The 27,165-nt window shown below is 45.1% G+C and overlaps 1 protein-coding gene across 1 annotated transcript; it reads left to right on the forward strand.

Moving 5' to 3' along the window:
• Positions 1-780: 780 nt before the first annotated feature.
• On the forward strand, positions 781-27,135 carry SYT6 (synaptotagmin 6). The gene is made up of 7 exons (XM_008490549.2): positions 781-934; positions 15,389-15,725; positions 17,441-17,999; positions 20,739-20,859; positions 22,572-22,743; positions 23,252-23,402; positions 27,053-27,135. The coding sequence occupies exons 1-7, from the start codon at positions 781-783 to the stop codon at positions 27,122-27,124; spliced, it is 1,566 nt and encodes a 521-aa protein (XP_008488771.1). The 3' UTR covers positions 27,125-27,135.
• The last annotated feature ends 30 nt before the right edge of the window (positions 27,136-27,165 follow it).

The following is a 27,165-nucleotide window of genomic DNA, read 5'->3' on the forward strand; positions in this document are numbered from 1 at the left end:
GTACATAATTTTAATTGCCTGTTATATAATTGCTTCTTTTCCCATGCATGTCAAATAGATTCTCTGTTCAGAAGTGTAACTCTGCCATGTGGCATGACCTGTCTGCTAAGTTACAATAGCAATAAAAAAAATACTGCAGAAAATAAATTTTAAAATCTCATTATGAAATATAATGGCACTCTCATTTTGTTGCCATCTGCAGCCTGTTGTGTTAGGACCAGCACAAACAAATCAATAAGCCTGCTGCTTTTCCTGTGTTGGCTTTGGCAGTTGTAAGCAGTTTATGCAGTGTTTGTGGAAGCATGCTTGTTTCTCTGGTCTGGTGAAGTGCCCTCCTCAGCCAGAAAATTACAGCATTCACTTTTTTTGCAGAATTGCTCTGGGGCAGGGATCTGAAATGCTGCACCTGGAGAATGGGGAAGAGGCAGCAATGAGAGGGTTAAAAAGCATTATCTGGGCTGCAGCTTTAACAATGAATTATGGAGGGCACAAAACTGAGTTTAGTAGGAGGTTCCTTGCCTGGAACACGCCTTGGCAGTAAACAGAGCTCTGATCTCAGAGGCAATAAGGCACAGAGCAGTGGCAGAGCTGGGAGTGGTGTCTCCTGGAGACCTGGATGGACCCTGAGCATTGGTGGCACTCGGTGTCCCTCAGGCTGCTGCCATGCCAGAGCAGGGAACTGTGTGAGCCCGTCTGTAAGATTACAAAACAACCAGACCCTCTTCTCCAAGTCTGAGTTTCTCAGGGAGCAGAGGGGCAGTGGAAGATGCTGTGTGGGAGATGAGCGGTGCCAGGGACCACAGTCGCTGTCAGAGGGCAGTTCACATTGTCACCGAGCTGTGCCAGAAGAAAAGCCTGCCTAGCTTGGACCTGGACACTTGCAGGGAATTCCTCTTGCTGCCTTCTGACCAGAGCCTGATCATCGCTGAGCCAGGTACAGTACCCTGGCCCTGCTGGAGTGGCAGGGTGCCAGAGAGCAGGAGGATGCTCCAGAGAAAAGGAGACATTGGCAAGTGTTGAACTGGGGAGGGAGGGTTGATCTCCATATGCATTGCTGTGTGGTTGGTTTCCTTCACAAACGTTCCACTGTGAAGTTCTGGGGGTGAGTGCTACCTCACCTGTTGCTGGGAAGCCAGACATCTTGGTGGGGACAGATGCAGAGGAGAGGCAGACTGGGAACGTGCTGCTGAGGAAGTAGTTAGTGAGAATAAGTTTAGAAACAGAGACTTCTGTATAAAGCAAAAAAAAAACAGTGAAACTATTTAAGTAACTGAGATGACAGGAACTGATTGTTGGCATTTCAGTTAGAGAAAAGGAAGGACTTGCATGGATTTTTTGTTCACCAATAAGGGATCTTTTAACATTTCCATCTATTTGTTTTACTTTCTTGTTAGGTTGTAGAGCTTGGGAGCCTTACTAGCATGTTAACAATGAGTCAAGAGTGAGCAAACAACTCTAAGAGCAAAGGGACTTTTCTTTATTGCAAAGGGATTAATTTTCTGTACACTTCTGCTCACAACTTCTTGTTCCGGAGGAGTTGTCCTGTTCTGAATCTTCAGAAGACATTGGCAGGGTTAGCTCCCAGCCCCAGCTCACATGCTGAGGAGCAAAAACAAAATCCCATGATTTTTAGCATGATTTATAACATGCTCTACGTTGTTTATTAGAACATTTCTACAGAGTGCTTCTTTCAAGGGATCTGTAAGTAATGATCCACCAACCCATCCTGTTTTCACAGCCCAAGTTTTCAGAACCTTTCCTCTCCTCTGGGGACAGGAGCAGCACAGGAGCCCCTCAGTCCCCATCCATTTTGTGTCATCTTGCTCCAACTCCTCCTGCCCATCTCTGCCAGCTCCTCACCTCGGGGCTGGGCACCCAGGGCACTCTGGCAGCTCTCCTGACATCTGCTTGCTTAACAGTGGTGCTTCCACACTTTTCCCAGTATGTCCAGCCCAACACCTTCATCTCACATTCCACTCTGCTTGTAACTTAGTTACCTTCTTAAAATGCTTTTGCTTTTTGTCTGTGCCTTCTGAAGGGTTCCTGCCACTGCTGTCACCTCTTTATGCATTGCATCCACTGCAGCAATATTCTCTGTTGCATTAACTTACTGTGTGCTTCGTGAGGTTTTTTTGCTTGGTACTGAAACTTTCATTTTTCTGGCTATGTGCAGCAGAAATACCTCTTCTGCTCGTGTTCTGTCTGTCCTGGTGTTGCATTGGAGATAATTGCCTGACATTTGTTTGTGCTGCCTGTTCAGGACCCCGTTTTCAAGTCATGGACACAGCATCATCTGCTGTTAATGTCACAAACATTTGTCAGGGCTGATCCCTGGTTTAAGTGTCACCCTGGACCCCAGAGCCCTGGGCAAGCAGTGCTGGGCTGGCTGCAGTCACAGCTGCTGCCTCTGTTCTGCCCGGCTGCACCCGGTCTGTGTCTGGGCATTGCTGGGGGCACTGGGGACAGTAGTGCTGATATTTCCCAAATTCCTGGATGTGAAACTACTCCAGCAAGGGAAACAAAGCTATTTGCATTAAGTGTGAACTAATGCAATAGTTACAATGGTAAGATAGCTTTCTCATTACTGTCTGGATGTTTGTCTAATTATCTGTGTTTGTGCTCTGTGTATTTTACACTGAAGGCTTGTGTTAAGTCCTTCCTTGTAAGGATACACAAAGGGAGGTTGTGGAAGGTGAGCTGTGATATGGTTTTAAGGCAGATTGCTATTTGGGTACTGACAGGGGAGTCAGAGGAGCTATGCAGGGTGAGCAGAGGGTCCTGCCTGGTAATGGACAGGTTCAGCAACCTGGGTGCAAAGTTCACTGGAGTAAAATTGTCCCAGTTCATCATCACTGTGTGAGATCAACGGGTTCTCTCTTACCTCCTGGATGACTCCATTAGCTAATAGCTAAATCATCTTGGCTTGTCAAGTACCTCAATGAAGCTCGTGAGCAGACGAATACACTCCAACACTACCAAAGATGAGAGCCAGGGCTGCTTACCACTAGACCCTGAAAGGTGGTTTGGTATTTTCTGGTGTTTTGTGCATTGATGGAGAACAATACCCTCTGGGCATGCTGTGGAGCCACAAAGAAATTAGCCAGGTATCACTAGTCTTCTTGAACTGCATCTGACTGTGGAAAAAACCTGTGAATAGGAAGGTATTACTGGGTAGTTTATGTAAGAATATGTCAGAATACGGTTGAATGCAATGATTGTTTTCTTTTTAAGCCATTGTGAACTGGTGGTCGAAAGTGCTCTGGTGTATGAAGTAGATACTGCTCTGCTCTCTTTAGTTCAGGTTATGCAATTGCAGATCCTCCTGTTTAAAGTCAATGACAGAAATATAGCTGCAGTGTTTTTCCAGAATGCCATTTGTGGCTCTACTCACAACAAAAGGGCATTGCAAGCTGCTGCGGGCTAGTAATCCAGCAGCTAAGTGTGTCAGAAAAAGAAGTTATTTGGCTGGGGAGGATTTTGGTGCGGCTGCATCAGTGGAAGCGCCAGGGTGAGCGCTTGCCTGCAGCCTGGCCCATGGCTGTGCCAGGAATAGAACTGATCTCCTGGCTGTGGGCCTGCGATCGAGCAAGATGCAGCATCCCTTTGTTGTGCCTATCTAAAATCCTCCCCCGTAGCTCCCTCCATCTGACAGCTCTCTTCCCTGCCAGCCCTCAGCTGCTGTGCAGCGATGCCGTGAGCCTGATGCTACACAGGCAGAGGCTGGAGGCAGTGTGAGAGAGCCTGTGACAGAGGGACAGCGTTTACCACTGCTGTGGTGTGCCTTGAGCAAACAGATACATCCACTCTCTGCCCTGCAGGTGCAGCCAGGGCTCCAGGACAGAGCAGATTTGTGGACAAGCCCTAGTGAAGGGCTCCCAGACCCCTCCTCACCCATCCCTCTGCCAGGGACAGAAGCAGCTCCAGGGTGCTGCTCCTGCTCCCCAGGGCCTGGCTGTGGAGCTTGATCATGCAGAGGGATTTAAAAACAAAATGGTCATTCTGAAATGAAGGTGCATAACTGGTGGAGTGTGGCTGCAGACAGTGGCTTGTAGTGCTTGCTGACTTTAAAAGACATTGTGTGGGTATGGGAGGGAATTTACATCAGGATCAGAGCACATCCAGGAGCAAACCCTGGGTTTGATTTCCAGCTCCAGGAATAGTGTGTTGTGACTATCTTTAAGGTAACATAAGTTGGGTTGGTTTTATTTTCCTTATTGTATTCATTTGCAAGAATCTTCATTATTCTGTAGAACAACTGGAGCATCCAATGGATGATGTGAATACATGTTGAACTTTTTACCCAGAAACTCACTACAGGATTGTGTGCAGCAGACCCGTGGTGATTCTGGCACATTGCATGTGTGTACTGTCCTCAGCAAAATGTTCTTCTGCTTTCCTAGTGCAGGGTATGAAAGCTGAGGGGAGAGGAAGAGAAAGGACAGCTGGGGAAAATGTAAAGCTGGAAGAAACTTTATGGTAATTTCTGTTTCCTATGACACTTTGTCAGCTGTCCTTTCTGTGCTCTAGTCCTGAAATAATGCAGAGCACATTGAGTGTTTTGGCCTTTGTGTGAACTGTTCTCTTTAAACTTCATGATGCAGGCAGTACATCTTGTACACTGCTGAACACCCTCCTGGCACCTCACAAATGCTGTTAAAATGTTAAACCCAGAAGTACATAAGTGTTCTTCCAACAGGCAGAAAAAAATGGGTGAATTTTTGTGCTATAGGTTCTCGTTAACTGCAGGAATGTTGATGCAGAAAGTTCAGTTTTGTATGGGACAATTTTTACTAGAGTATTTTCTTGAAAAACAGTTATCCCTTGACAGGATAATATGACAATAATTAGGTAAAATCGATGATATGTTCATCCATTGATACAGGATGCTTACATCCACTACCCAAGAAAACTGGGCAAGACTTGGATTTACTTACTAGATGAAATAAAATTCTAAGGAAATATAACAGTAAACCTGTTTAAAGCCACTCAGGGAAGGCTAATATTAATTAATGGAGCTTGTGTTTCCTCACATTCACAGGAATGTGAGAAGTTGCACCTTGGGGCAAAGATCTTCCTTATCACAGAGTAATGCCCTTGCAACATGGATCTTGCCTTCTCCTGCAAGTGTCTTGTCCACTGGCAGGAAAAGAGCCAGCTGGAGCTCCATTCAACAGATTTGCTCTTTAGCTCAAGCAAAACAGGTTTGTGCTCTGATCCTGAAGGTGTCAAGTTCAAACCTTGCTACCAGAGGAAGGTTTGCAGACGTGTATTAAGATCAGATTAAAAACTGATCTGGGGGAAAAAACATATTATATGGGATATGTACATGTGTCTCTGCTTATCTATTGTGTGTGACTCTACAGCTGCCTCTGGGTATTCACTGTGATGGTCCTGGTAAATAAAATGCACCTATGGAGCTGTGTGAGTGTGTGCTTAGGAGCTTTGTAAATCCCTCTCTGCATAGATGCAGGTTTGCATCTGCTTAATTGCAGTTGGTTGATTCATTCCTGAGGCAGTACAGGGAGGCTGGTCATGTTTGTGGGTTTTTTTGCAGACCTCGGGAGCCTATTCCAGTGCAGCTGCAGTAGCCTCATGCATAGTCAGGGATCAGCATCTAAAACTCCATAGAAACAGGCAGCCAGATTGCTGCTGGTTTTAATTGGTGTGTGAGCAGGCTGAGGACAGTGGCCAGGGACTGAGCTGAGGAGCAGATACCTCTTTGGTAAGTCCACATTTCTGAAGTTACTTTCTTAATTTGTTGCCTTTTTTTTCCGTAACAGTCTCTTTTCCTTAACAAACATTTTGCTTCAGCAGTTTCTGCCTTTGCCGTTGAAGCAAATTCTTCTGCTTTCAGTATTCTGCCTGCGTTTCCCTGAAGCCAAGCATGTGCTTTTAGCCAGTTCAAATCAGGGCATAGCCCGACTCCCATCTTCTCCATTGTTTTGTGGGGTGGGTCTGAGAAGCTGTATTTCTGTGTTTGCAGGTGTTTATTGCTTGACATCCTTGCTGTGCTGAAGTCATCCCAGTGCAATGTGCACAGCCTGCAGCACCTACCCTGCATTCTCCGGCAGTCTCACATGTGTGCATTCAGTGTTCAGAGAGAAAGACAGGATCAAAACTGGATCTCATGTCTGAGACAATGTTTCATTAGACTGTAGTTTCAACTATCATTGGTTTTGTTACCAGTATCATCTTCTTACTGTTTCTGTTTCTAGGTACAATCGCATAGTCTACCTTAGGACCCTAGGTTTCCATCTCATTATGCTTAGGCATCTTTTTCAAGCTTTAATATTTGTTTTTTCTTTTTCAAACGTGATAATATACATTTTTCCTTCCTATCTGTATATTGTAAACCTGGAAGCTTGTCTGTAACAGCCCTTATTGTTTCAGTTCAGTGGACTCCCTAACATAACAGTCACTTACGCTGGCAGTTGTTTGGAGGAGATGTGATTTGTCTCCCTGCCATGCATTGTCTTTAATTATATTTGTACATTGCAAAATGGCATCCTAGAGGGACTGAGAAGGGATAGTTCAAGTGATAGTACATTAGTTGTACATTTTCCATATTTGTGAGAAAAAAACAAAGTTATCCTGCAAGGGTGTCCTGTACTTAGCGGAACAGCCGGTGCTAATTAAGGCCGCCTTTTTGTTTGGTTCAGTTTGTTGTGCTGTAGCAGGTTAGTGTTTGACAGCATCACAGGAAACTGTGCAGTGAAGACTAAAGGCAGGATGCCAGAAGCTCAGTTCGTACAAGCCCTTTCAAAGCCATCATTAAGACATAGAGTATCTTGTTCCGTAGAATGATTGCACAGAAACTCTAGCACATGAGTGTCTCTGGCAATGTAAGCATCACTCAGATTTCCTATGCATGTTTATAAGTGCTACAAAGAAATACATGTGCTCTTGTACCAGCAGTGCTGGGTGCATATAGTGAGCAGCTCCTTAAAGCATTGTCTCCATATGCAGTACTTCATCATTTGAATGTCTGCAAGGTCTGCTCAGACTTATTTGAGCTCAGTTCTGAGTCTGGTCTTTGGTCAAAACGTTCGTGCTAAAAGGATTCTAAGCTGCACAGCAAGGAGTGATCTGAGTTGTTGGAAAAGGGTAAAAGGGAACTCAGAACCCATTTAATAAATCTGTGGGATCAGGCAGCCCAGCCTGAGCACAACACTGCATAGCACATTTTAAGGGTTAAAGATCTTTGTTACAATCTAATGGAAACAGCAGCAGCAGCTAATGACGGGAGGAGGGTGGCCAGGGAGGAAGATCCCTGGTCATTCAGGGGAGCTTGAACCAAGAAATGTTCTTTCCATAACTGCTGCATTTCTGGGTGTCTGTCACACACAGGTGGTGCTGGGGGTCCTGCCCAGAGCCCCCTGCAAAACCCTGGTGCTGTTTGCCCCCAGGAAAGGACTGTCCATCCTGTGGATACCAGGTATTGTCAGCACCAGAGGCTGAGAGAGAGAGAGGGCACAATATGGGTTTACTTGGTCCTATTCTAAAAGGCTTTAACTGGCAGCCTGAGCTCCTGAGGATACAGGTCTGTGTCTCACCCAGCCAGAACCAGGGGATTTCTGGATGAATCCTGCACCTCTTGTTTGTTCCATGTTTGCTGTGTGGCAGGTCCCAACAATAATCTCGATGATCTCTGAGGTCCCTTCCAACCCAGCCAATTCTATGATTCTATGATTCTATGATAATAAAGCTCTGCTGAGCTCTGCTTTGTCAGGTTCTCAGTCTGTGTCCTCTCACCCAACCCATGGGTGGTAGGGCTGGAGACTGCCTGGGCACTCATGCTGTGATGAGGATCAGCTCTCTCTGCAGGGCTGGGGTGGGAAGACCCTCTTTCTGGCAGTCAAGCTTTATCCTGAGATCTCAGGGCAGCCTAATTTTAGTTGGTTTTTTTTTAACCAAAAATGGAGTAAAAGAGAGAGTGACAGGGAGGCATTTCCCCTCTCTCTGTGTGAAGAGAAGGGCTGGGTTGGCAGCTCCAGCGCCGTGAGCCTGGACACAGGTGCTGAGGAGCCCGCCTGCTCAGGTATCTGACAACAGTCAAGCCTTCAACCAAGTTTTTGAAGGGAAATTCTAATGTCTGGGGTCTTTGGTCACTTAAGAGAGAGAGCGTGACAGTGAAAACTTTTGCTTCCTTTGTTTGCATTGCCTTGTGAAATGCTTTTGTATTTCTGCACCCCAGAAGTGTCCATATTACGGTGATCTTCTCTCTGCCCGGCTCTGCTCAGCTTCATCAGTCAGGGTAGAGCCTCCCCCCCATGCTGAGCAGCCTCAGCAAGTCTCTGTTCTTGGCTCAGGTCCTGTATGTACAGGGGCACATCATGGGAGGAAGATGATGCTCAGTGTCATCTTCCTCAGCCCAGGGACACCACGTGTGCTCAGCGCTGCCAAGGTGTTTACAGATGTTGCTACAGCATATTATAGTAACATGTCATGGGATCAGCACACTGCTATGTACTATAATTATATGCAGTGTGTCTTATAATAGTTCATTAGGTTGTCATCACTTAGGCATAAAGCAATGACAACTCTTACTATCTCATTTATAATACTCTAGAGAACAGCTGATTAAGAGGCAAAGTGGCCTAAATCACTGGGGGATGTTTCCTTTGGTTTGGAACATTATTTTTTCTTCTTTTTTTTTTATATTACCTTTGATAAAAGAAATGCTGCATTGCTGACAGCTCAAAGTTCCCCTTTTGATTACACAGGCCAGCAAAGTTGTCTAAGCTCATGGGTCTGATTCTTTCCTCTGTAGAAGATGGCCCTGGGTTCAGAGTCCTGTGGCTGGACAAGTCTCTAAGGGCAGGTGGTGCAGCTCTGCCTGTGAACCTGCTCTGACTGCAGCTTGTTATACAACTGTTAAAGGAACAAAAACTTATCCAAAAAGGAACAAAAAGTTACCAATGTCTCATATTCTAGTGATTCTCCCAGCTACAGAACCACAGCCCTTAAAGAATTACTGTAAATGGTGAACAAAGCCCTGGAACTGCATAATGGAGCAAGTTTTGTCTGGACAGGAGTTATGAGGCTGTTGTTTGCACTTGGACCCCAGATCATAGCTGCCTGAAAGATTGCAAGGACTCCTTGTGGAGCCAGTTGTCTTCATACTTAACGTGCAATAATGAGATGGTTTGAATTTTATGATCTTATATAATTACTCCCAAAATAACGTCTGATTCATCCTTCCCTTTGAAGCTTATAGTTTGCATTCCAATAAGCTCTTGCATGGCAGGAACCCTGTGGTAGCAGCAAATTAATTTTTTAGAAGTTTTTTTCCATCTAAGTGAAACTTTGGCATAGGCAGTTTGGCATTCCTGTCCCTATCTTCCTGCAATCCCTTGTGTGTCTCTGTGTGCCCAGGAGGGGAGGTGGCTCTGCCTGGGTTCTTGCAGAGCCATCCTGGCAGGGGGAAGCTCCTGGTGGGAGCTGATAGTGGGAGATGCTGTAGCCAAGGGCTGAGGGAGCACCTGAACAAGATAAATCTCCTTTTAGCTCCATGCAGCAGGAAGACAGAGTTTGCAGAACTTCCAGAGGGACATTTCAGAGACTCTCTGAAAGTCTCCTCAGAGCATCTGTAGCATTCATGGCATGAGGGTTTCCACCCCTGTGCTGGTTTTAGAGGGGATTTTGCTGCTGAACTCTACAGATGATGAACTGAGTATGAAAGTGCTGTAAGTGGTAGCTGACACCTGCTCTCATCACTGGGATCCCTCCCTGGACAGAGCAGTTTGGACCTGTGGGTGATGGATATCCCCAGTGCTCTCTCTGGCTCTTGCTGCCAGGCTTCTTGCTGTGTGGGGGCTGCTCTGCAACCCTTATCACCACCCACAGCATGAGATCACGTCTGAGGGATGACAGGAGCTCTGCTCAATCCATAATTGTTTTCTGACCCAGTCCTTTAGCATCTGCTGAGAACTTGATGAATTGTTTCCCCCTCACTAACAACCCACGCCTGCGATGTTGTGTGAGCAGCAGCCCCTGCTGCAGAGCATCACGACACTTCCAGCTCCCGGGCTGCTTGTGAAAGGAAAAGTGACTGCAGTTAGACTTTGAAGTGACAGCTGCTAATGACTTGTCTAGCTCAAGAATATTTCAAGACATATTCCTATACCTCACAGCTGCTTAGAGAGCACAACCAGTAAATCAAGAAATGTTGCAGAAGTTTCAAATGACAACCAAGTGGCAGTGGGTAGACCTGACAATGAAGACATCAGCAGAGGACCAGCACGCTGGACATAATCCCAGCAAACAGAGGCCACTGGTGAGCAGATTTGCAGTGCTTTCCTCTCACTGCTGTGTGCTCTGCAGACCCCGGCACCCATTGGCTGTGGGTTCTTTTAAAGAGAGCTGCTTGCTTCTACAAGAATTAAGGCTGTTTTAGGTGCCAGAGACAATGTGGTTTTTATTATTTGCCCTGTTACCATTCCCACAGCCATGGCATGCTTGGGGAGGGGATAAGGAGCTGTTTGAGAGCTACACACTGCTGCACTGCAGTTCACCTTCCATCCAAAGCAGCATTTTAGCCATTTATAAGGCAGCCAGTTTCCTTCTCAGAATTCCTGCTGCAAAGAGCTCTGCTTGCTGCTGTGCTTGATGGTGCCTTTCAGGGTTTGCTCTGAGCTCTGTTCCCAAAGAGACAGTTCCCTTGCTCTGCTGAGGTTTGTGTTTTGGTTTTGGCTGTGGTGCTGCTGTGTTGGTTTCGCATTTGGTTTCTGCTCCATCCAGTCCCTGTTCCTGTAAGCTTCAAAGCTGAACAGCACTGCTAAACAAACATGTCCATAGTTGGTATTCAATGGAAACCTCTTCCTTTGCTTCTTCTGTTGTCCTGTGCTCCCCTCTTCCCTCCTCAGGCGCCCAAGATTCACCACAGTTTCTCATGCCCAATTTCCAGCCCACAGCTAATCAAAACCACATTGCTGATGCTTCTCAATTGAGAGAAAATTAGATCAGCAGTTGGTGGGTGCCCCACGTGGTCTTTGGTAGCCCCAGAGCTGCCTGCCTTCTCCTCCAGCAATTAACTCTTGTAGTAATCCATCATTTGAATGCGTGATGTCTACAAAGCCCTACAAAAACAGAACAATACATTCTCACCAGCACTGCTGCAGTAGAAAAATGTAGCAAAAATGGACTGAGAAGCTTGGAAATGTCTCCTGACCTGGTATGAGCAACAGTCAATATATTAGACTGGAAAACCAGTCATGCAGCCAGTACAAGCAAGGTGCATCCCCATCTGTCCCTACCTCTGGGGTCTGCCAATCCCTGTAGCTGCTCTTCCAGGACCATTTGCTGTGGCAAGATGTTGTGTGCTCCAGGTCATGTGAGAGCTTGGAATTTTCCAGCTGAAAGAAACCTAATAGGGAGCAAACCAGCCAGAGCTCTGTCTGCTGCTGAGATTTTCCATTGCCCATGGGAAAACATAGCAGTGAGCACCTCGTGCAGGCTCCTCCTGCAGAACCCTGGCCCCAGGCTGGGCCTCAGTGTCTAGCATTTGATTTCTTCAGCCCTCCCTGAACTCCCACTGATGGTATTCAAACTTTGTTTCAGTCCAACAGGTAGCTGGAATGTCTAAAAATGTGGGAGCACTGAGGGAACCATCAAACATGTTTTGTATTCTCTATAGGGAGATGGTAGAAGGAGAGATAAATTACATGAATATATTTAATGTAACTCTTCATTTTAAACTCAGAGTTACCTGTGAATCTCTTTAATGACAGTGCAAGCTACTTCACCATAATGAAAATCAGTGTTGCCATAATTAGACCAGTATTGTCTTGCAGTTAATAGACTGCTGTAATCATGGCTTTGTCACAGCATTAATCATTTTTTGTTTGGACTTTGTTAATTATTCCCTTTGGTAACTCAGTCTGGGTATTATGGAGTTATCAGTGACATAAAGCTGAAAGGTAGTTCCACCATATTCTCTTAATTAGTTCCCATCCAAGGTGCAACAGGCTGTGCTGATGAGCTGCTTTCACAGTGCCTGGGTACTGGGGTTAGGGAGGGCTGGGCTCAGGATCAGTTTCTGGAGGAGTTTGGGTGCACACAGAAAGGGGCTCACAAACTCAGCATTTCTCTTTTGCTTTACATATCATGTTAACCTCAAACAGAACTTCATACTGGAGGCAGAGCATCCCAGAAGGCTCTGTCTCTGTTCTGCCATGTAAATAAGAGCTGGGTGCCTTATCCTAAGCATTTCTTCTAATGCAGGTAAGTGTTTGTGTCTGTATCTTTCTTCCTCCTTCTTCTTTCCTCCCTCCTTGTTAGTCATGTGAGAGCTTCATCATTGCTGCTCTGTAGCCCAAAGAAGTTTCCAGCTGAGTGTTCCTCTGGGAAGTGTCTCTTGTTTCCAGGGGGGAGCAAGCCTGGAAAACAGCCATGTTAATTTGCATTTGCCACCCCCTCCCTTTAAGCTTTATATTTTCAATTCCAAGGTGCAATGCAGTCCATTCTCAGCACGGCCATTCCTCCCACATCTCTCAAGGGATCTGAGGCTCCAGCACCCCATTAGGCTGAGTGGGGTGAGGGGGAGCTGAAGATGTCCTGTGCTTGTGCTCCCCTTCTTATTTGATAATAAAGTGATAAACACCTCCCTGTGCTGCTCAGGAAGCCTTGCACAGAATGGGGTAAGGCCAATCAATGAGCAAATCTTTTCCCTGGCTGAGGTGTCCTTTTGGTCTAGTCTGTTTTGGAGAAGTCTTTGAGGTTTTATCTCCATCCATGCCAGGAATAGGCAGCAGACTCTGGCTCTGGAGCATTCCTTGTGACAAAAGCAATTATCTAGTTTTTGCAGTTTCTTCTAAGCTGAAGGACATTTAAAGCATAACATTTTGAATACTAGATATTTTTTCTACAGTAACTGGTATTTTTGAATTCGTAAGATAAAGTTCATTAAATCAATTAAGGTCATCTCTGTCCAACTGGTATTTAAGCTTAATAAGCCACCAAAAAAATCTTGGGTAATTCAATGTCATCTTCAGACAAGCCAATATTCTTTTCAGGAAGATTCTTTAAAAATGTCTGTAAAATCCTGTTCCCTTCTACTTGTGTAGAGTTATGTGAGAGCTGTCAGAGGAAAGAGTAGGAGGTCATGCATAGAAGTATCTGTGAATCCTGTCAGATACATCATGAATGGCAGCTCAGCAAGGAGTGACATGAACTGAGATCTTTCTCGAGCTGGCAACAGGTTTTTCAGAAGCTAGAACTGACTATTTCTGATGTTTCCCATTAATGAGCCTCATGTGCTAGCAGAGATGTATAACTTCTTGGAGTGGGCAGAAGTATCTTAACAGAAACACTTCTGTCAGGTAACAACGCCTTGCAGCACTAGATTCTGCATTACAACTGTTTTCTTTGTATAAAAAGGAGAGATTTGCAAAAAATCCAGTATCCTGGGCACTGTTCCAGGACAGCTCCAAGAACAGGAAACTGTTTCCTCTGTGCTCTCTGCTTTGGTGAGAAAACATCTAGCCAAATCTCTAAGGAAGCTCCACTGCTGACTTGTACAAGTCTATTTATTATTGATAAAGATGGGTCCTATTTATTCACCCCAGGAGTGGTCTGTATTTCCACCTTGGAACAACAGCAGAAAATAGATGTGCATTCTGACCTGTGTAGAAGGCTGGTGATGGAGAGAAAATGCTGCAAAAACTTCTGAATGGCATTACTTCATCTACACAATCTGGCAGCTTCTAGCCCTTCCTTTCAAGGCACAGAACCTATGAGCCCGTGGGAAGCTTTGACTCAAGCACTCAGTGAATTTGCTAAGCAAGGTAATTTAGTGGAAAAACAATGCATTTCCACTGGGATACCAGAAAAACAGATGGTTTCCCAGGTGTTTGGCAGAGCTGCCTTGATCTGGTGTAGATGTCACATTTGGTGCCTGATCCTTCCTTGAGATTTCATTTGTAGGAGCTGGGGAGGAGAGCAGCCGTGTCCTGTGGATCACCTTCCACCAAGGATGCTCCTGCTTCCCAGCAGCTGCACCTCTCCCTGCCTCCACATCACTTTCTGGGAGCCTCTCTCTGCTCACCCAGGGGCATTTCAGCTGTGGCTCAGCTCAGGAACACGTCTGGGCAGTGAGTTAAGCAGCTGCTGTCTGTTTTACACCATAAAACATTTATGTCAACACATAATGTTTATGGTCCAAGCTTATACATCACCAGAGATAATGGTTATTCTGTATAAACTTCTGGAGTGTTTGATTTTTTAACATTTTTTTTGCCTGTCTTTCTGTCCTGACTTGCATTTAGGTAGCTTAAGGAGTATTGCTTTGCTGGGTACCATAATAACACCAGAGACAACCAGGGAACTGTCCTTGAGGTCAGGGCAACCTGAGACTGAACTGTCACAGTCCTGACACTGCAGGTGTAACTCCAGTGTCAAGCCTGCCTGCATCTCCAGCAACTGGTGATGTCTGTGATCTTGAACTGTTGGAATTTTGGTGGGAATCAATACACTGTAAGAAAGGAACCAAAAATAGTCAATGTTTCATCTTTTTTGATGTGCTGTGAACCATTTCACAACCTGGATATATATATATATGTTTTTGTACATCTGTGTATACATTCCTTTTATTTTCCTGATTCTTTAGCTGTGGGTGTGGAAGTTCTCTCAAGTAAAAGACTGAAATGCTGAAATGCATTTTGTGTGTATGAGGTAAAAGTGACTCAGTCAGACAATATGCATCGCTTCTCTGCTATTCAGAATAAAGAAGAAAGTGCAGAACTTTCTGTACAGCTTCCCTTTATGTTTGCTTTCACTGCATCAGCAGCTTCTAATTTTCTTTTTCTTTCCTCTTTTAAAATTTAAAATTTTATTTTATAGATATTTACTTTCTATTGCCTATGCTAGGCACATCTGGACACGATGTGAGTGCTGATAGTACAGTCACTATCTGCTTATAAGATCACAGAAGAGAGGTTATTTCTTTTTTAGTATAGTGTCCAAGCACCTGTGGTATGAAGCAAAAGGGCAGTTCCTGTTGGAACAGCCCTGGAGCTTGTTCCTACCACTCAGTTCTGCCATTCTTCTTGGTTTCAGGATCAGCAGCTTACCAAGGTCACAAACCAAACCAAGGGTGATATTTTACAGTCAGTGTAAGCATCATGATATAACACTTTATAGCTCTGGCCAGCTGGAGATGCCCATTTCTCCCCAGATGCATCTGGAGCAGGAAGCAGCCCCAAATCTGCCGGGGGATGCTCACATGTGTTTGACTCTCACTTGCAAAACCTGCCAAGAGCTCTCCATTTGCTGTGATACAAGTCAGTTTGGACCATTTCTTCCATTTTTTTATGCCTTTCTCACCATCTTTCTTTTCTTCTTTCCTGTTACTCCCCTCTCCCTGTTGCTGTTGCCTTCTCTCCTGCTGTAGAGCTCTCCATCAGCCTCCTTGCAGTGATAGTTGTTGTGTGTGGACTGGCCCTGGTGGCAGTTTTCCTGTTTCTCTTCTGGAAGCTGTGCTGGGTTCCCTGGAGGAACAAAGCCCTTTCCTCAAGCTTGGCTGCCCTGCAGCACCAGGCAGGCTGCAATAAGGAGAGCATGGCAGACAAGCTGAAGGATGCGGGTGCCATAAGCTTCCTGGAGGCAGCAGTGAAGATCAGCCACACGTCACCAGACATCCCTGCAGAGGTCCAGATGTCCATGAAGGAACACCTCATGCGGCGCACGCGGATCCAGAGGCAAACCACGGAGCCTGCCTCCTCCACCAGGTGAAGCATGGAATGGGGCCTGGGGTTTGGAGGCTAAAGAAAGCCCTCCCACCTACATGCTGAATTAATTTCTAGTGGCTGGTCATTAACCAATTAATGTGTTCATGCTCGCTTACCATGGGCCCTTTTAAAATAATCAGGGACTCAAGTCCTATTACTGTGACTTGACCTCATTGTGTCAAGCCACCAGGATGCTTTGCCCACTTTAATTTTGTTACAACATGAGAAGCAGGCTGCAGTATCAATGATGGTAAGCTGTCAGACAGAATTAGACCTTTTTGCTTTCTCCTGTTGTTGTGGCTCCTAGCAGAAACAATTAAATAAGCAGAATGGACACAGGGCTCACTGCACAGGCTCAGAGCCATCTGCAGTCAGCACTTGTGCTCAGCTGGGGGTGGAGACACCAACACTGTGCCCAGCACATCAGGAGAGGCTGTAGGAACCTTGGGACACCTTCCTGGGAAGAACATTGGGAATTTGGGTAGCTCTTCCTTGACACAGAGGGCTGTGAAGCTGGGAAAGGAAAGGGTGATGGTGGCAGCTTCTGCTGGTGGTGCTGGCCATGCCCGTGGTATGTGCCAGTGTGCAGCTGTGAACAGAGGCACTGCTCTGGAACTGGCTGCAGTGCTGCAGAGTTAGTTAGTCACTATGGATCACAGCCTTCTGTTTGAAGAAGCTGGAGCTAAAATCAACATGCTGATTTTATTTTTCTGCACTGCTTTTTGGACAGCTATTAATTCCTCTCTGCCATGTTCTGCTTTTATTACACATTTCCGATGGAGGAGGAAACAGAATCTCAGCCTGTCTGAATTAGGACAAGCAGAGTGGGACTTGGCTGCATGTGGGAAGGTTCCAAACCCACTTTCTCAAGTGAAAAGAACCCATCATGAACCACAGGCAGGCAGCTGGGGCTGCTGGGGAACAACCTCAGCACTTTGGGCTCTCTGAGTCACAGCCCCTTTGCCTTTGAGGAACCTGCCAAGGAGAAGGGAGTTCTCCAAGCACCACATATCACCTAAAGCTAATGCACACAAGTTCTGTAAATGGTTAAATGAGTCCATATACTGCCCTTGTAAACACCAGATAATCTGAAATAATGCCCTGAATCCACAGAAAGCTTTTTTGCTCTGCTTAAATAAAGCTTTGCTTACATACAGTTTTCCTTGTGCTGAAGGGGAGCTCAAGGCAAGAGGCAGCTTCCAGATGAGTCTGTGTGTTCCTCCCTGTCGAGAATTATCTGTGTTGCTGATGAGAGGCTGTTGAAGTCTGGAGACAGCAATACCCAGAATAAAACCTTTTGAAGCTGGCCATGGTTGTCTCATTTTAAAAGGTTTTTGACTCCTGAGAGAAACAGTGCCAGTATCTTGGAAGTGTAAGGACAGGGTGGGAAAGAGTCTCTGCTCTGGGGTCTCTGTGGCTTGGTTAAGGAGGTGCTGGGTTTCTGATGTTCACCTGTGGGCTGCTACTTGTGTAACAGGTGAAAAAAAATGCATCTTGCTGCAAATACTTTGAAAGTTAGGAAACTTACTGGGTCAGTTCCTTTGATCACTGGAGGTGTTCCCTTCAGCATTCACTTCCATAACATGTGGTTTCTGCCTAGAGGACAGGAGCACCTCTTGCACTTGTGCTCTCACTGCTCTCTTAGCAGTTCAAGGGAGATAAAGGCAAGAAAAGTCCTTGGAAAATCTTACAGCTGTCTTGTCTTCCTCCTGCAGGCACATCTCCTTCAAAAGGCACCTTCCTCGGCAAATGCATGTGTCCAGCATGGACTATGGGATGGACTCCCCAGCTGTGGCTGAGCAGCCCACCAGCATCGGTCGCATTAAGCCCGAACTCTATAAGCAAAAATCTGTTGACTCTGAGGACACCAAAAAAGAGGCAGCAAAAACCTGTGGGAAAATTAACTTCACTCTCAAGTATGACTATGAGAATGAGACGCTGACTGTCCGGATTCTTAGGGCTTTTGACTTGCCAGCCAAAGACTTCTGTGGCAGCTCAGATCCCTACGTGAAGATCTACCTCCTGCCTGACAGAAAGCGCAAGTTCCAGACACGAGTCCACAGGAAGACTCTGAATCCCACCTTTGATGAGTCCTTCCACTTCCCTGTGCCCCACGAGGAGCTGGCAGGCAGGAAGCTCCACCTGAGCGTCTTTGACTTTGACAGGTTCTCCAGACATGACATGATAGGAGAAGTTATCTTGGAGAACCTGTTTGAGGCCTCAGACCTTTCCCGGGAGACTTCCATCTGGAAGGACATCCAGTATGCAACAACGGTGAGTACCATGCCCAAGACACACTGTGTAGCCACCTTGCAGAGCTCTCACAGAAAGGTTGAATGTTGCATTTGGCTTTGTCACCTCATTCCTGCTGTGCCATTCTTTGGGAATGGGCCAATATTAGTGCTTTGCAGCCAACTGTAACACACCCAAAGGCATTTCTGTTTAATCAAAGTGGAGAAGGGTAAATACCTTTTCCATAATACCCAAGGAGAGCTCTGGGGAATTAATAATACATTATATCAGTCCTGTGGATAAGAAGGGAGGGACACACAAGGATATAACCTATTGGAATAGCTAGCACTTGACTACCTAATTAATGATTGTACAGCTTCTGAATTGGTGAGACATTTTCATCTTCAAGCCTGCAAAGGTTATTGATTCTGAGCTTCCATTATTTCCTAAGAGCTACTGATATAAATTTTGGAAGTTTGCAGTTTCTATAATCTGCAAGAAAATAATGTACCCATCCATAGGACATGTTTAACTCTTTACTGTATTTATGGCTGCAAAGCAAACCCTCTTGACCTGCTACAGTGAGGTCAAAGAACAATTTGTGTCAGCTTTATACCTTAGACAGCTCTTCTCAGTGCAAGGAGAGGAATGGAACATGAGGTGATACTCAGCTCTTAGGGTGCAGGTGACACTGGAATAAACCTGCCAGATATTCCCTGTGGCTCTGCTGGCAGCAGCCTGGGTCAGGGGCACACATTATGCTCAAGATACAGCTGGGAGCAAGAAGCTGAGGGACTCTAAAAGCCCTTCTGTGCCTGATGGAAATTATTCTGTTATCTTAATAACATTCCTTCAGTAATATTTTGTGAAGCAAGAAATTGAGCTCCCAGTAGATGCATCAAGAGGTGCTAAAGGTAGAGGAGCAATAACTCTGTAAATGTTTTCATCTATTTCATTACTGGTCCCTGACACTGAGGCTGTGAATCCAAGATAATTTTGTCACTTTGAGAGGAAAACTGCTCAGGGTGCCATTGGTTCATCAGGGTGAGCAAGAGATCAGAGTGGGAACTCTCAGTTGATGAGAGCATTAAACTCTTATTTACCAGCAACCTATTTATTTAACCTCTGAGACTATGTTTATTTAGATACTTAGAAGTCTAGTCAGACATTTCTCTGCCCAGAAAACATTTGTCTGCACTTTTGTGCACTCTGTGCTTAAGAAGATTTTCAATTTATTTGTTAGTCAAGTGAAGTCATGTCAATAATCAAGACTTTTATCTAACATTCATTAGTATTCTGCACGTTTCACTGGAATAAATATCTAATCTTTGCCTTACCAGAGAAAAAGAAGGAAATAATTTGGCAAAAATCTCATCCATCAGTCAGATCCATTCTCCTAACACTTAGCAAAGCTTTAAGTGCCCGATGCATTTACTTGCCTTTTTAGTTCCAGCATTCTACTACTAACAGCTACGATTTCTTTTCAGCAGATCATTATATCACAATGAAACGAATCAAGCACTCTGTTTCCAAAATTAAACGGGTTGTTTGCTCTACAGATGTGGGATTTGTATGTATGAAATAAGATTTTTTTTTTTTTAGTCAATTTTTGGAAGATATTTTGAATTTTTTTCTGCTGACTCCAGATGATAATGCTCCCGAGTTTAAATAATACTTTGGATTTTAAATTTTTTTTATTCCCTGAATTCCCATGAGCGAGGCAATGATGGAATGGGGTGTTAGGAGGTGTAGTAGATAAGTAGATAAGTAAAAGAGGTGCTAAGAGCTATGTGTAAGGTCTTTATGGTACACTAACATTGCAAGCTGTAGTTGCCTCGATGTAATCTGGAAACTACCAAACGTTTATGAGTGCCATCTGCTGGTTAATTCAGTTTATATGCATACACATACGTGCCCCATGCCGTGTTTGTTAGCTCTTTGATGGCATCTCAAAGGGGTTGGTGGCCCAAGTAACAGTGAGCGTGTCACAACCTAAAAGCTCAAGTGCTTCTCCATGGAGCCTTTCATGGTTCTCTTCTGTACTGAAGCCATGGCCCCAGGTCTGTAACTACTGAGTAATCTGTGCCCAGCTTCAGAGAAATCACTGCCTTACTCAGACCCATCTGTATTCTTCTGCATTTTTTGCTGAAATCTGTAAAGCCTCTGCTGAAGTTTACTGAGCCAACAGCAGTGGATGTGCTAGAAAGTAACTCGTTGCATTTCTTGAAGTGTACAGCCATAGTTACAGCCCCACTGCGTGTTAAGGTCTGACTTCTCTGTATCCCCCTCTGTTTGGTGTTTCTCCATTTGAGGAAATAGGTGTTAGTGCCATACAGTTGGCACTAGAAGATACATACTGTTCATTCAAAGCTTGATACTTATGTAATTTCCTTAATGGCCTTCATCTGGTGCTAGATAACACTTCTGTGTCAGCAATAGAGCAGAGAAAGAAAGGGGCATGCATTAGCTGTGGTGTTTCGATAGAAAGAACATACTGAGGCAGTGGAAGATTATCCTTGACTATTATTTGAAGCCATAACATTTGGACATGTATTTTTCCCTGTTGTTTGTATTAATTTTTAGACAAACAGTGTTGAGATACACTGAAAAAAAGGTGGTGCAGCACCACCTTACAGTAAGGTGTCATTGACTTGAAAATGAGAGAATAATGAGAAGTCTGAAGGTGGGTGCTTCATGACTCCTGCCCAAAACATTGTGGAGGAGGCAGCCTGTCTGGTTCTTGCATGCGTCCAATATAACGTGTTCTCTGTTTTATTAAAGGAAAGCGTGGACCTGGGAGAGATCATGTTTTCCCTTTGTTATTTGCCAACTGCAGGTCGCCTCACCTTAACAGTCATTAAATGCCGGAATCTCAAAGCTATGGACATCACGGGTTACTCAGGTAGGTGCTGGGTGGTAGAGAAGGATCCCAATGCATCCACGTTTCTTCTTTCTCCCTCAGAGTAGCCTCAGTGGGTAATGAGCATGTGTCTCTTGATGCCAAGGTTGGATCATTGCTGAAACACCTGGCAAAGCGTCATCCATGTGTTAAGAATGCAAAAAATTTTGAAAATAGAACTGTCTTTTAAACCCAGGGGCATTAATTCAAGGAGGGTGATTAGATACCTGAATATCATGCTCAGGGAGACCACCAGCAGTTTCCCATCCCCAGGGGAGGATTTGCAGAGTCAAAGCTCTGATGCATCTCTTGGGTTGAAGGCTACAGATCTGTTGCAGACACTGACCCTAGCAGTTTCATGTGAGTAGGGCGTTTTTCATCAGAAACCTCCCACAACCAGAATCAATCATAGAATCATAGAATCACAGAATTGGCTGGGTTGGAAGGGACCTCAGAGCTCATCAAGTCCAACCCTTGATCCACTCCCCCCGTGGTTCCCAGCCCATGGCACTCAGTGCCACATCCAGGCTCTTTGGAAATAGCTCCAGACACGGAGAATCCACTACTTCCCTGGGCAGCCCATTCCAATGCCTGATCACCCTCTCCAGAAAGAAATGCTTTCTAATATCTAACCTAAACTTCCCCTGGCACAACTTAAGACCCTGCCCTCTTGTCTTGTTGAAAGTCGTCTGGCAAAAGAGCCCAACCCCCCCCTGGCTCCAACCTCCTTTCAGGGAGTTGTAGAGAGAAAGAAAAGGATCACAGGCCACCTGGTAAATCCCAGGTGAGCATGCATTCCTCTGAACAGTGCCTAGTTCTCAGGCTTTGGGATCAAAGTCGTCTGAAATGTATGTATTCACAGTTCCAAAGAGCTGGTTTGCAAATTCAGCAGACATGTATTTCAACATAAAAAGCATTTTTTTTTTTCAGGAGCTCAGCATCACAGTATTTGAGTTTCATTGATCACTTTGTAAAAGGCAGTAACAATACAGTAAAAGATCTTTGTAGAAAACATTTCTACTCAGTTGGAGCTTGATGCCACTTTAAATGTCTGAGAATTGAGACTTCAGATGAAGCCAGCTCAGCATTTCTCTAATAATACAGTGCACATTTACTGATACTTGAAAATGCATTGAAATCTCCAGAGCAGCTGCTACAGCAAACAGGAGCTGTGTGTAACTCGCTCTGATCAGCCAGTGGAAAGCATATGAAGCAGAGCTGCCCTAATACCTCTCCTTTCTGCTGCTCTCTGACACTGGGAAAATGGGTTTTAAAATTTCCCTGCTCACTGTAACTGTGCTGCATCATCTCAGGAACTGGATACTTTTGGTACCAGCGCAGGAGAGGATTAAGGCAACCTAGAAATGTCTGAGTGCCCCACTGTCTGTTATTAGCATCTGGTGAATATGGGCTCCTGGTCATCTTACACCTGAAAACCCTTATTACAGAAAAACTGCTGTCAGTGTCTGCTTTTCACTTCCAAGAGCACTGCAGTGCTGGTTGTCCAGTGCCTGAACCTCATGTCATCTCTCGCACCAGTTTGAGAAGTGTTTGATAGGCACTCAGACATCCTTTTCTCTAACAGTACATTCGAGGAGTGGCCTTGGCTCATGGTAATTTGCAGTCTGTCCTTTGATGATGCTGTTTCTGTGTTGCAACAGTAGCAACACAACGCTCCATGAACAGAAAATCTTTTCCTCTCTCTTTCTCTCCAGACCCATATGTCAAAGTGTCTTTGCTCTGTGATGGGCGAAGGCTGAAAAAGAAGAAAACCACCATAAAGAAAAACACACTTAATCCCACTTACAATGAAGCAATAATCTTTGACATTCCCCCAGAGAACATGGATCAAGTCAGTTTGCTAATCTCTGTCATGGATTACGATCGGTAGGTGGAGGGGAAAACGTCCCTTTGGGTGATGGTTTTCCTGCTCAATAGAAGTTTTCCTTAGTATCACAGCCTTGATTGTAGAGCTCTGTGGCATCAGGCTGTCTCTAGTGATTTATTGTTAAAATGTCACTTATTTATGGTTATGAAAAGCTACCTGCTAGAACAGTAAGCATGGTGCAGCTGGGCTTTTGCTTTTTGGCATTTTCCCGAGTGAGTACAATGTTCCCCTTTGCTATTTGCTTGTCCTGCAAACTGTCATCCTAATTTAGAAAGCAAACTGGTTTACTCTGAGCAGCAGCCAGTGTATGAATTATCCATTACTGAACTTGTACTTACTCTTGCTGTACACCACTACATGACATGTCCTTCCAGATTCTGTACCTGGCCTGACCTACAGTTCAAATCATTCTAGCATTGTTGTAATTCTTGCTGGCAATGGCAGTGTCCTCAGCTAGAAAACTGTCTGCCCAAGAGTTAATTGTGTTGCTTTTGTGCTGTTCTTCAGGGTGGGTCACAATGAGATTATTGGGGTTTGTCGTGTGGGGGTCAATGCTGAAGGACTGGGAAGAGACCACTGGAACGAGATGCTGGCGTACCCACGCAAGCCCATCGCACACTGGCATCCATTGGTGGAGGTAAAGAAGTCTTTCAAAGAGGTGTGTGGAGTTTTTCTTTCCTTTCAATGCATGGGCTGTGCATGACTGAGCTGGTTCAGGGCTTTCACAGAGCTTCTGCTCTCACTTGGGAGTTTCTGACAAGAGCTGAGGGAATTTTCTCAGCAAAAAAGAACTCTAGAAAACAGGCATCTCTGCATTGTCTCGAAATAGCTCCTTGAGCTTGCAAGCAGGAATGAAGGGCACAGATGTGGATGTTACCATATTGTTGTGTGTTTTTTTTTTAATTAGAGATTGAGAGCAGTAAGGAAAGAAAACACTATTCTGATTGCAGAACAAATTGTTCAGGGATATCACCTATTTCAAGGTTCCCTTTTTAAATCCTAAAAGTTTTTCTGTTGACTCATCTCCAAGCCTCTGGGGAAGAATGAACAGAACGAATGTAGTTGCTCTAAGTATCTCCAGAGAAAGAGATCCACTTGATGCAGCCCCACATGATAAAACAAGGCTGAAGTGCCATCTCCAGCATTTTCTCCTCCCTTGCGCTCCATTTTCTCATCCTCCTACAGAGCTCTTTGGGCTTTCTTTGGCCTTTCCATGCTGGAGCACTGGCATCCTGCTCAAAAGCCCTGGCTGTCTGGGCAGGCAGCAGATGCCATCCCATGCTGCCACCGAGAGCTGGTGACCAGCAACTGCTGAGCTTTAGCAGAAATGCTCAGTGATCAGTTATTTGATCCCTTAGCTCAAAGTCTGCAACATCCCCAGCTCCTCACAGGGTGATACCAGCTGCCACGTCTGAACCAGGGGCAGGAGTTCCTTCTCCAGTTTGTAATTTATATGGCCATTTTTCAGATGCAAGTGGGCGTTTTAAAGAAAGACTCTCGTAAAGTTTTTTATAATCAGTAGGAGAAAAAAAGACATAATTATTGTGATAAAGCTTGCAGAAACAAAGGAAGGCATGGAAGATGACTCACCTTCTAAAATATACTTTGAAAACCACTTCCAAGCCCCCAAGACTTTGGAAAAAACCCTGAGTGAATCATTTCACCCCCCAGTGCACAGGTCAGGAGCTCTGCTTAAAAGCAAAGCAAAAAAAAAGTCTCTGATCATCTGTTCTGGTATTTCTGCCACAAGCTGGTACACAAGGCCAGCAGGCAAATGGGCTCTGTATTTATTTGGCCTTTTAAGTTTTAGCACTGCTGTCTGCAAGTCCCTAGTAGAGATTAAAATAACAAACAAGCAGAAAAGGGCACAACTCCTGGACAGAAATAAATGGGAAATGGTGTTTGCTGGTAACAACTAGTTGCATCATCTTTACCATATGTGTCTGTTCATCTTTTAAAAGCTGTTTGAGCTTTGTGTCCTGCACTGTCAGCCCCAGGTCTCTGGGCACAGGGAGCCCATGCAGGCCCCATTGCCAGCTCCCACTTCATTGCCCTGTGATGCAGATGCTGAGGGAGATGCTGCTGGCTCTCCCTCCCTTTTTCCCTTGTATTTTGATGGGTGTGCTGGCACCCTGAAGAGTCATCATCCTCTTCAGCATCCCCCTTGAGAGCATTTGCAGCGGGGCCCTGGCAAATGGAGTGTTTGCCTCCCTGATGATCCCTGAGCTCCAGTGATGAGTGGAGCCTCTGCTCCACTTCCATTCCTCCCCTGCTGAAATGCTTGATCTAACCAGAGAGCACAAAGGTTGGAGGTTGGTGGTTTGTGCTGAGCAGTGTGATGGTTGCACACCTGGGTCTCAGCAGGAGGCTGGAGCTGCTGCCTGGGGCTCAAGGCTGCCCAGTGTCCCCCTCTCCCTCCCTACTAGCACAGAGTGCAGATGGGTGAAGGAAAGCCTGGAGAAACTGGGACTTCTCTACTAACCATGGCTGATCAACTCTGCCTGGTGTGCCTTGACAGGGCTGGCATCATGGCTCTGCCCCCCCTTCCTGGGCTGCTGCTCTGCCTCCCCTTTCATTGTCAGAATCTTTAGGAAAACGTGCTCTGGTTACATGCCATGTTTATCAACAGTGAGGAATAAACAGCAATAACTCCACTTCTTTAGTGACCAACACCACTAAAAAGAGAGCATGTATAGATGAATCATTAATTACAGGCAAGTCCTATCCTCCTCACACAGAGGAGAGGATGAGAAGCCCCCTGGCTGTTGCATTGTGCAATTATTCTGACAATGAACCCCTGTCCTCAGCAGTCCTCAGTCTGCCCCTGCTTTTTCACCCTGAGGTCCTGCTGGACCTCCTGCATCACCCTTGGCCTCTCAGCTGTGCTCCAGGCATCCCACCATCTCCATTTCTTCTGCGTTTCTCAACACATCCATCAGCCCAGTTCAGTGATGTGTCTATAAAAAGAAATATAAAATTACAGTGCCTCTTTCTAGACTTTGAAGGGGACTTCTGAAAATTGGACATTTGTCTGTTATCTATGAAAGACAAACTCTCTGATGTTGTAGAGCAGTGGCATCAGTGTGATACAAAATGGGTCTTTAATGTTGCCCCAACCCTCTGACATTCAGCAAGGGAACACTTAATTGTTTAAACTATTTCTAAAGATAAAACCTGGTAACTTTGCTGAGAGCTAAGTCCTGTCCATAACGAAGAGCAACCATTTATTTTTAAAGATATGCAAATCCAGCCTCTTCCAGACATTTGGGCACGTTTGACTTTCATTGAACTGCTCCTAGCTTTTGACTGTTAATTACACAATCTTCACTTTTTCCAATTAAATGAAGGAAAAGTAGCTCCAGGTTCCTCACAGCACACTGGGCACTTGATTCTACTTTTGGAGGAGTTTTCATCACATTTTGGGGGGAGCAAAGGGTTTTTTTTGCTCACACAACCTTCCTGCGAGCACCATGCAGCCATCCTGTTCTCATTTTCAGCTGTGTTCCATTTGAAATGCTTTTGCCAAGGCAAGGGTGACGTTCAGTTTTCCAAATTAGTTTTCACCCCCAGAAGTTAAATTCATACAAGCTAGAGCATTGATACTGGCCAGCAAAGATTTTCTGCTCATGTAGGAGAGGAGGGAATTGTTCTGGGATGGGGACTGAAGCAGTGGAAGTATCATGACTCCTTTTGTCTCTGGCAGATGTCTATCATTTGTCATTGGAATTTAATAAAACAGGATGGTGAGATGGGAAAGTACTCAAAATGAGAAGTAATGGTTTTGAATTATAATAATAGCCCTCAGGGCAGATGAATAATTTACAATCCCGTAAGTATGGCAAAAAAAATGCTTGCTGCATCTACTGACTCTCTGTTCTGATTTTCACTTTGTGAAATGTCTCTGGCACTCTGGACACAGCCTCTTTGTAGTCAAATTACCAGACTGGAAAAGCTTCAGTAGTTTTGCAATGAGGCAGTATTTCTAAAACAAAAAGGCAGCAGCGCTAACCCAGGAAACAACAGAAAACTAAACTGAGAGCAAACTTTGTCTTCATAGCACATGCTGTTTGTTTTTCTTTTTATGTGAGCAGCCCTCATGATTATGAATTGATTTACAAAGCAATTAAGTGAATTGTTCAGTTATTCTTCCTGAGCAGTTAAATGCAGGCATTCCTTAAGCTGAAACCTGCTGCAGAGCAGACCAGAACACTGCCGAGCAGGACACAGGCAGCGCAGCAAAGGGGTACAAAGAATTCCAAAAAAATCTTTCCTGTTTGCTCAGACTAGCTTTGTTTTTTCTTCCACCAGTGGCATGGCCGGGCAGCAAGCTTTGACAGCCAGGGCTCCTGTCCTTCACCTAAACCACCACCCACCCCGTGATGCAGCACCCAGCGAGCAGCCAGGACTTCAGTTGTTGGTGC

This window comes from Calypte anna, chromosome 26, assembly GCF_003957555.1.
Source record: "Calypte anna isolate BGI_N300 chromosome 26, bCalAnn1_v1.p, whole genome shotgun sequence".
Lineage (NCBI taxonomy): Eukaryota > Metazoa > Chordata > Aves > Apodiformes > Trochilidae > Calypte > Calypte anna.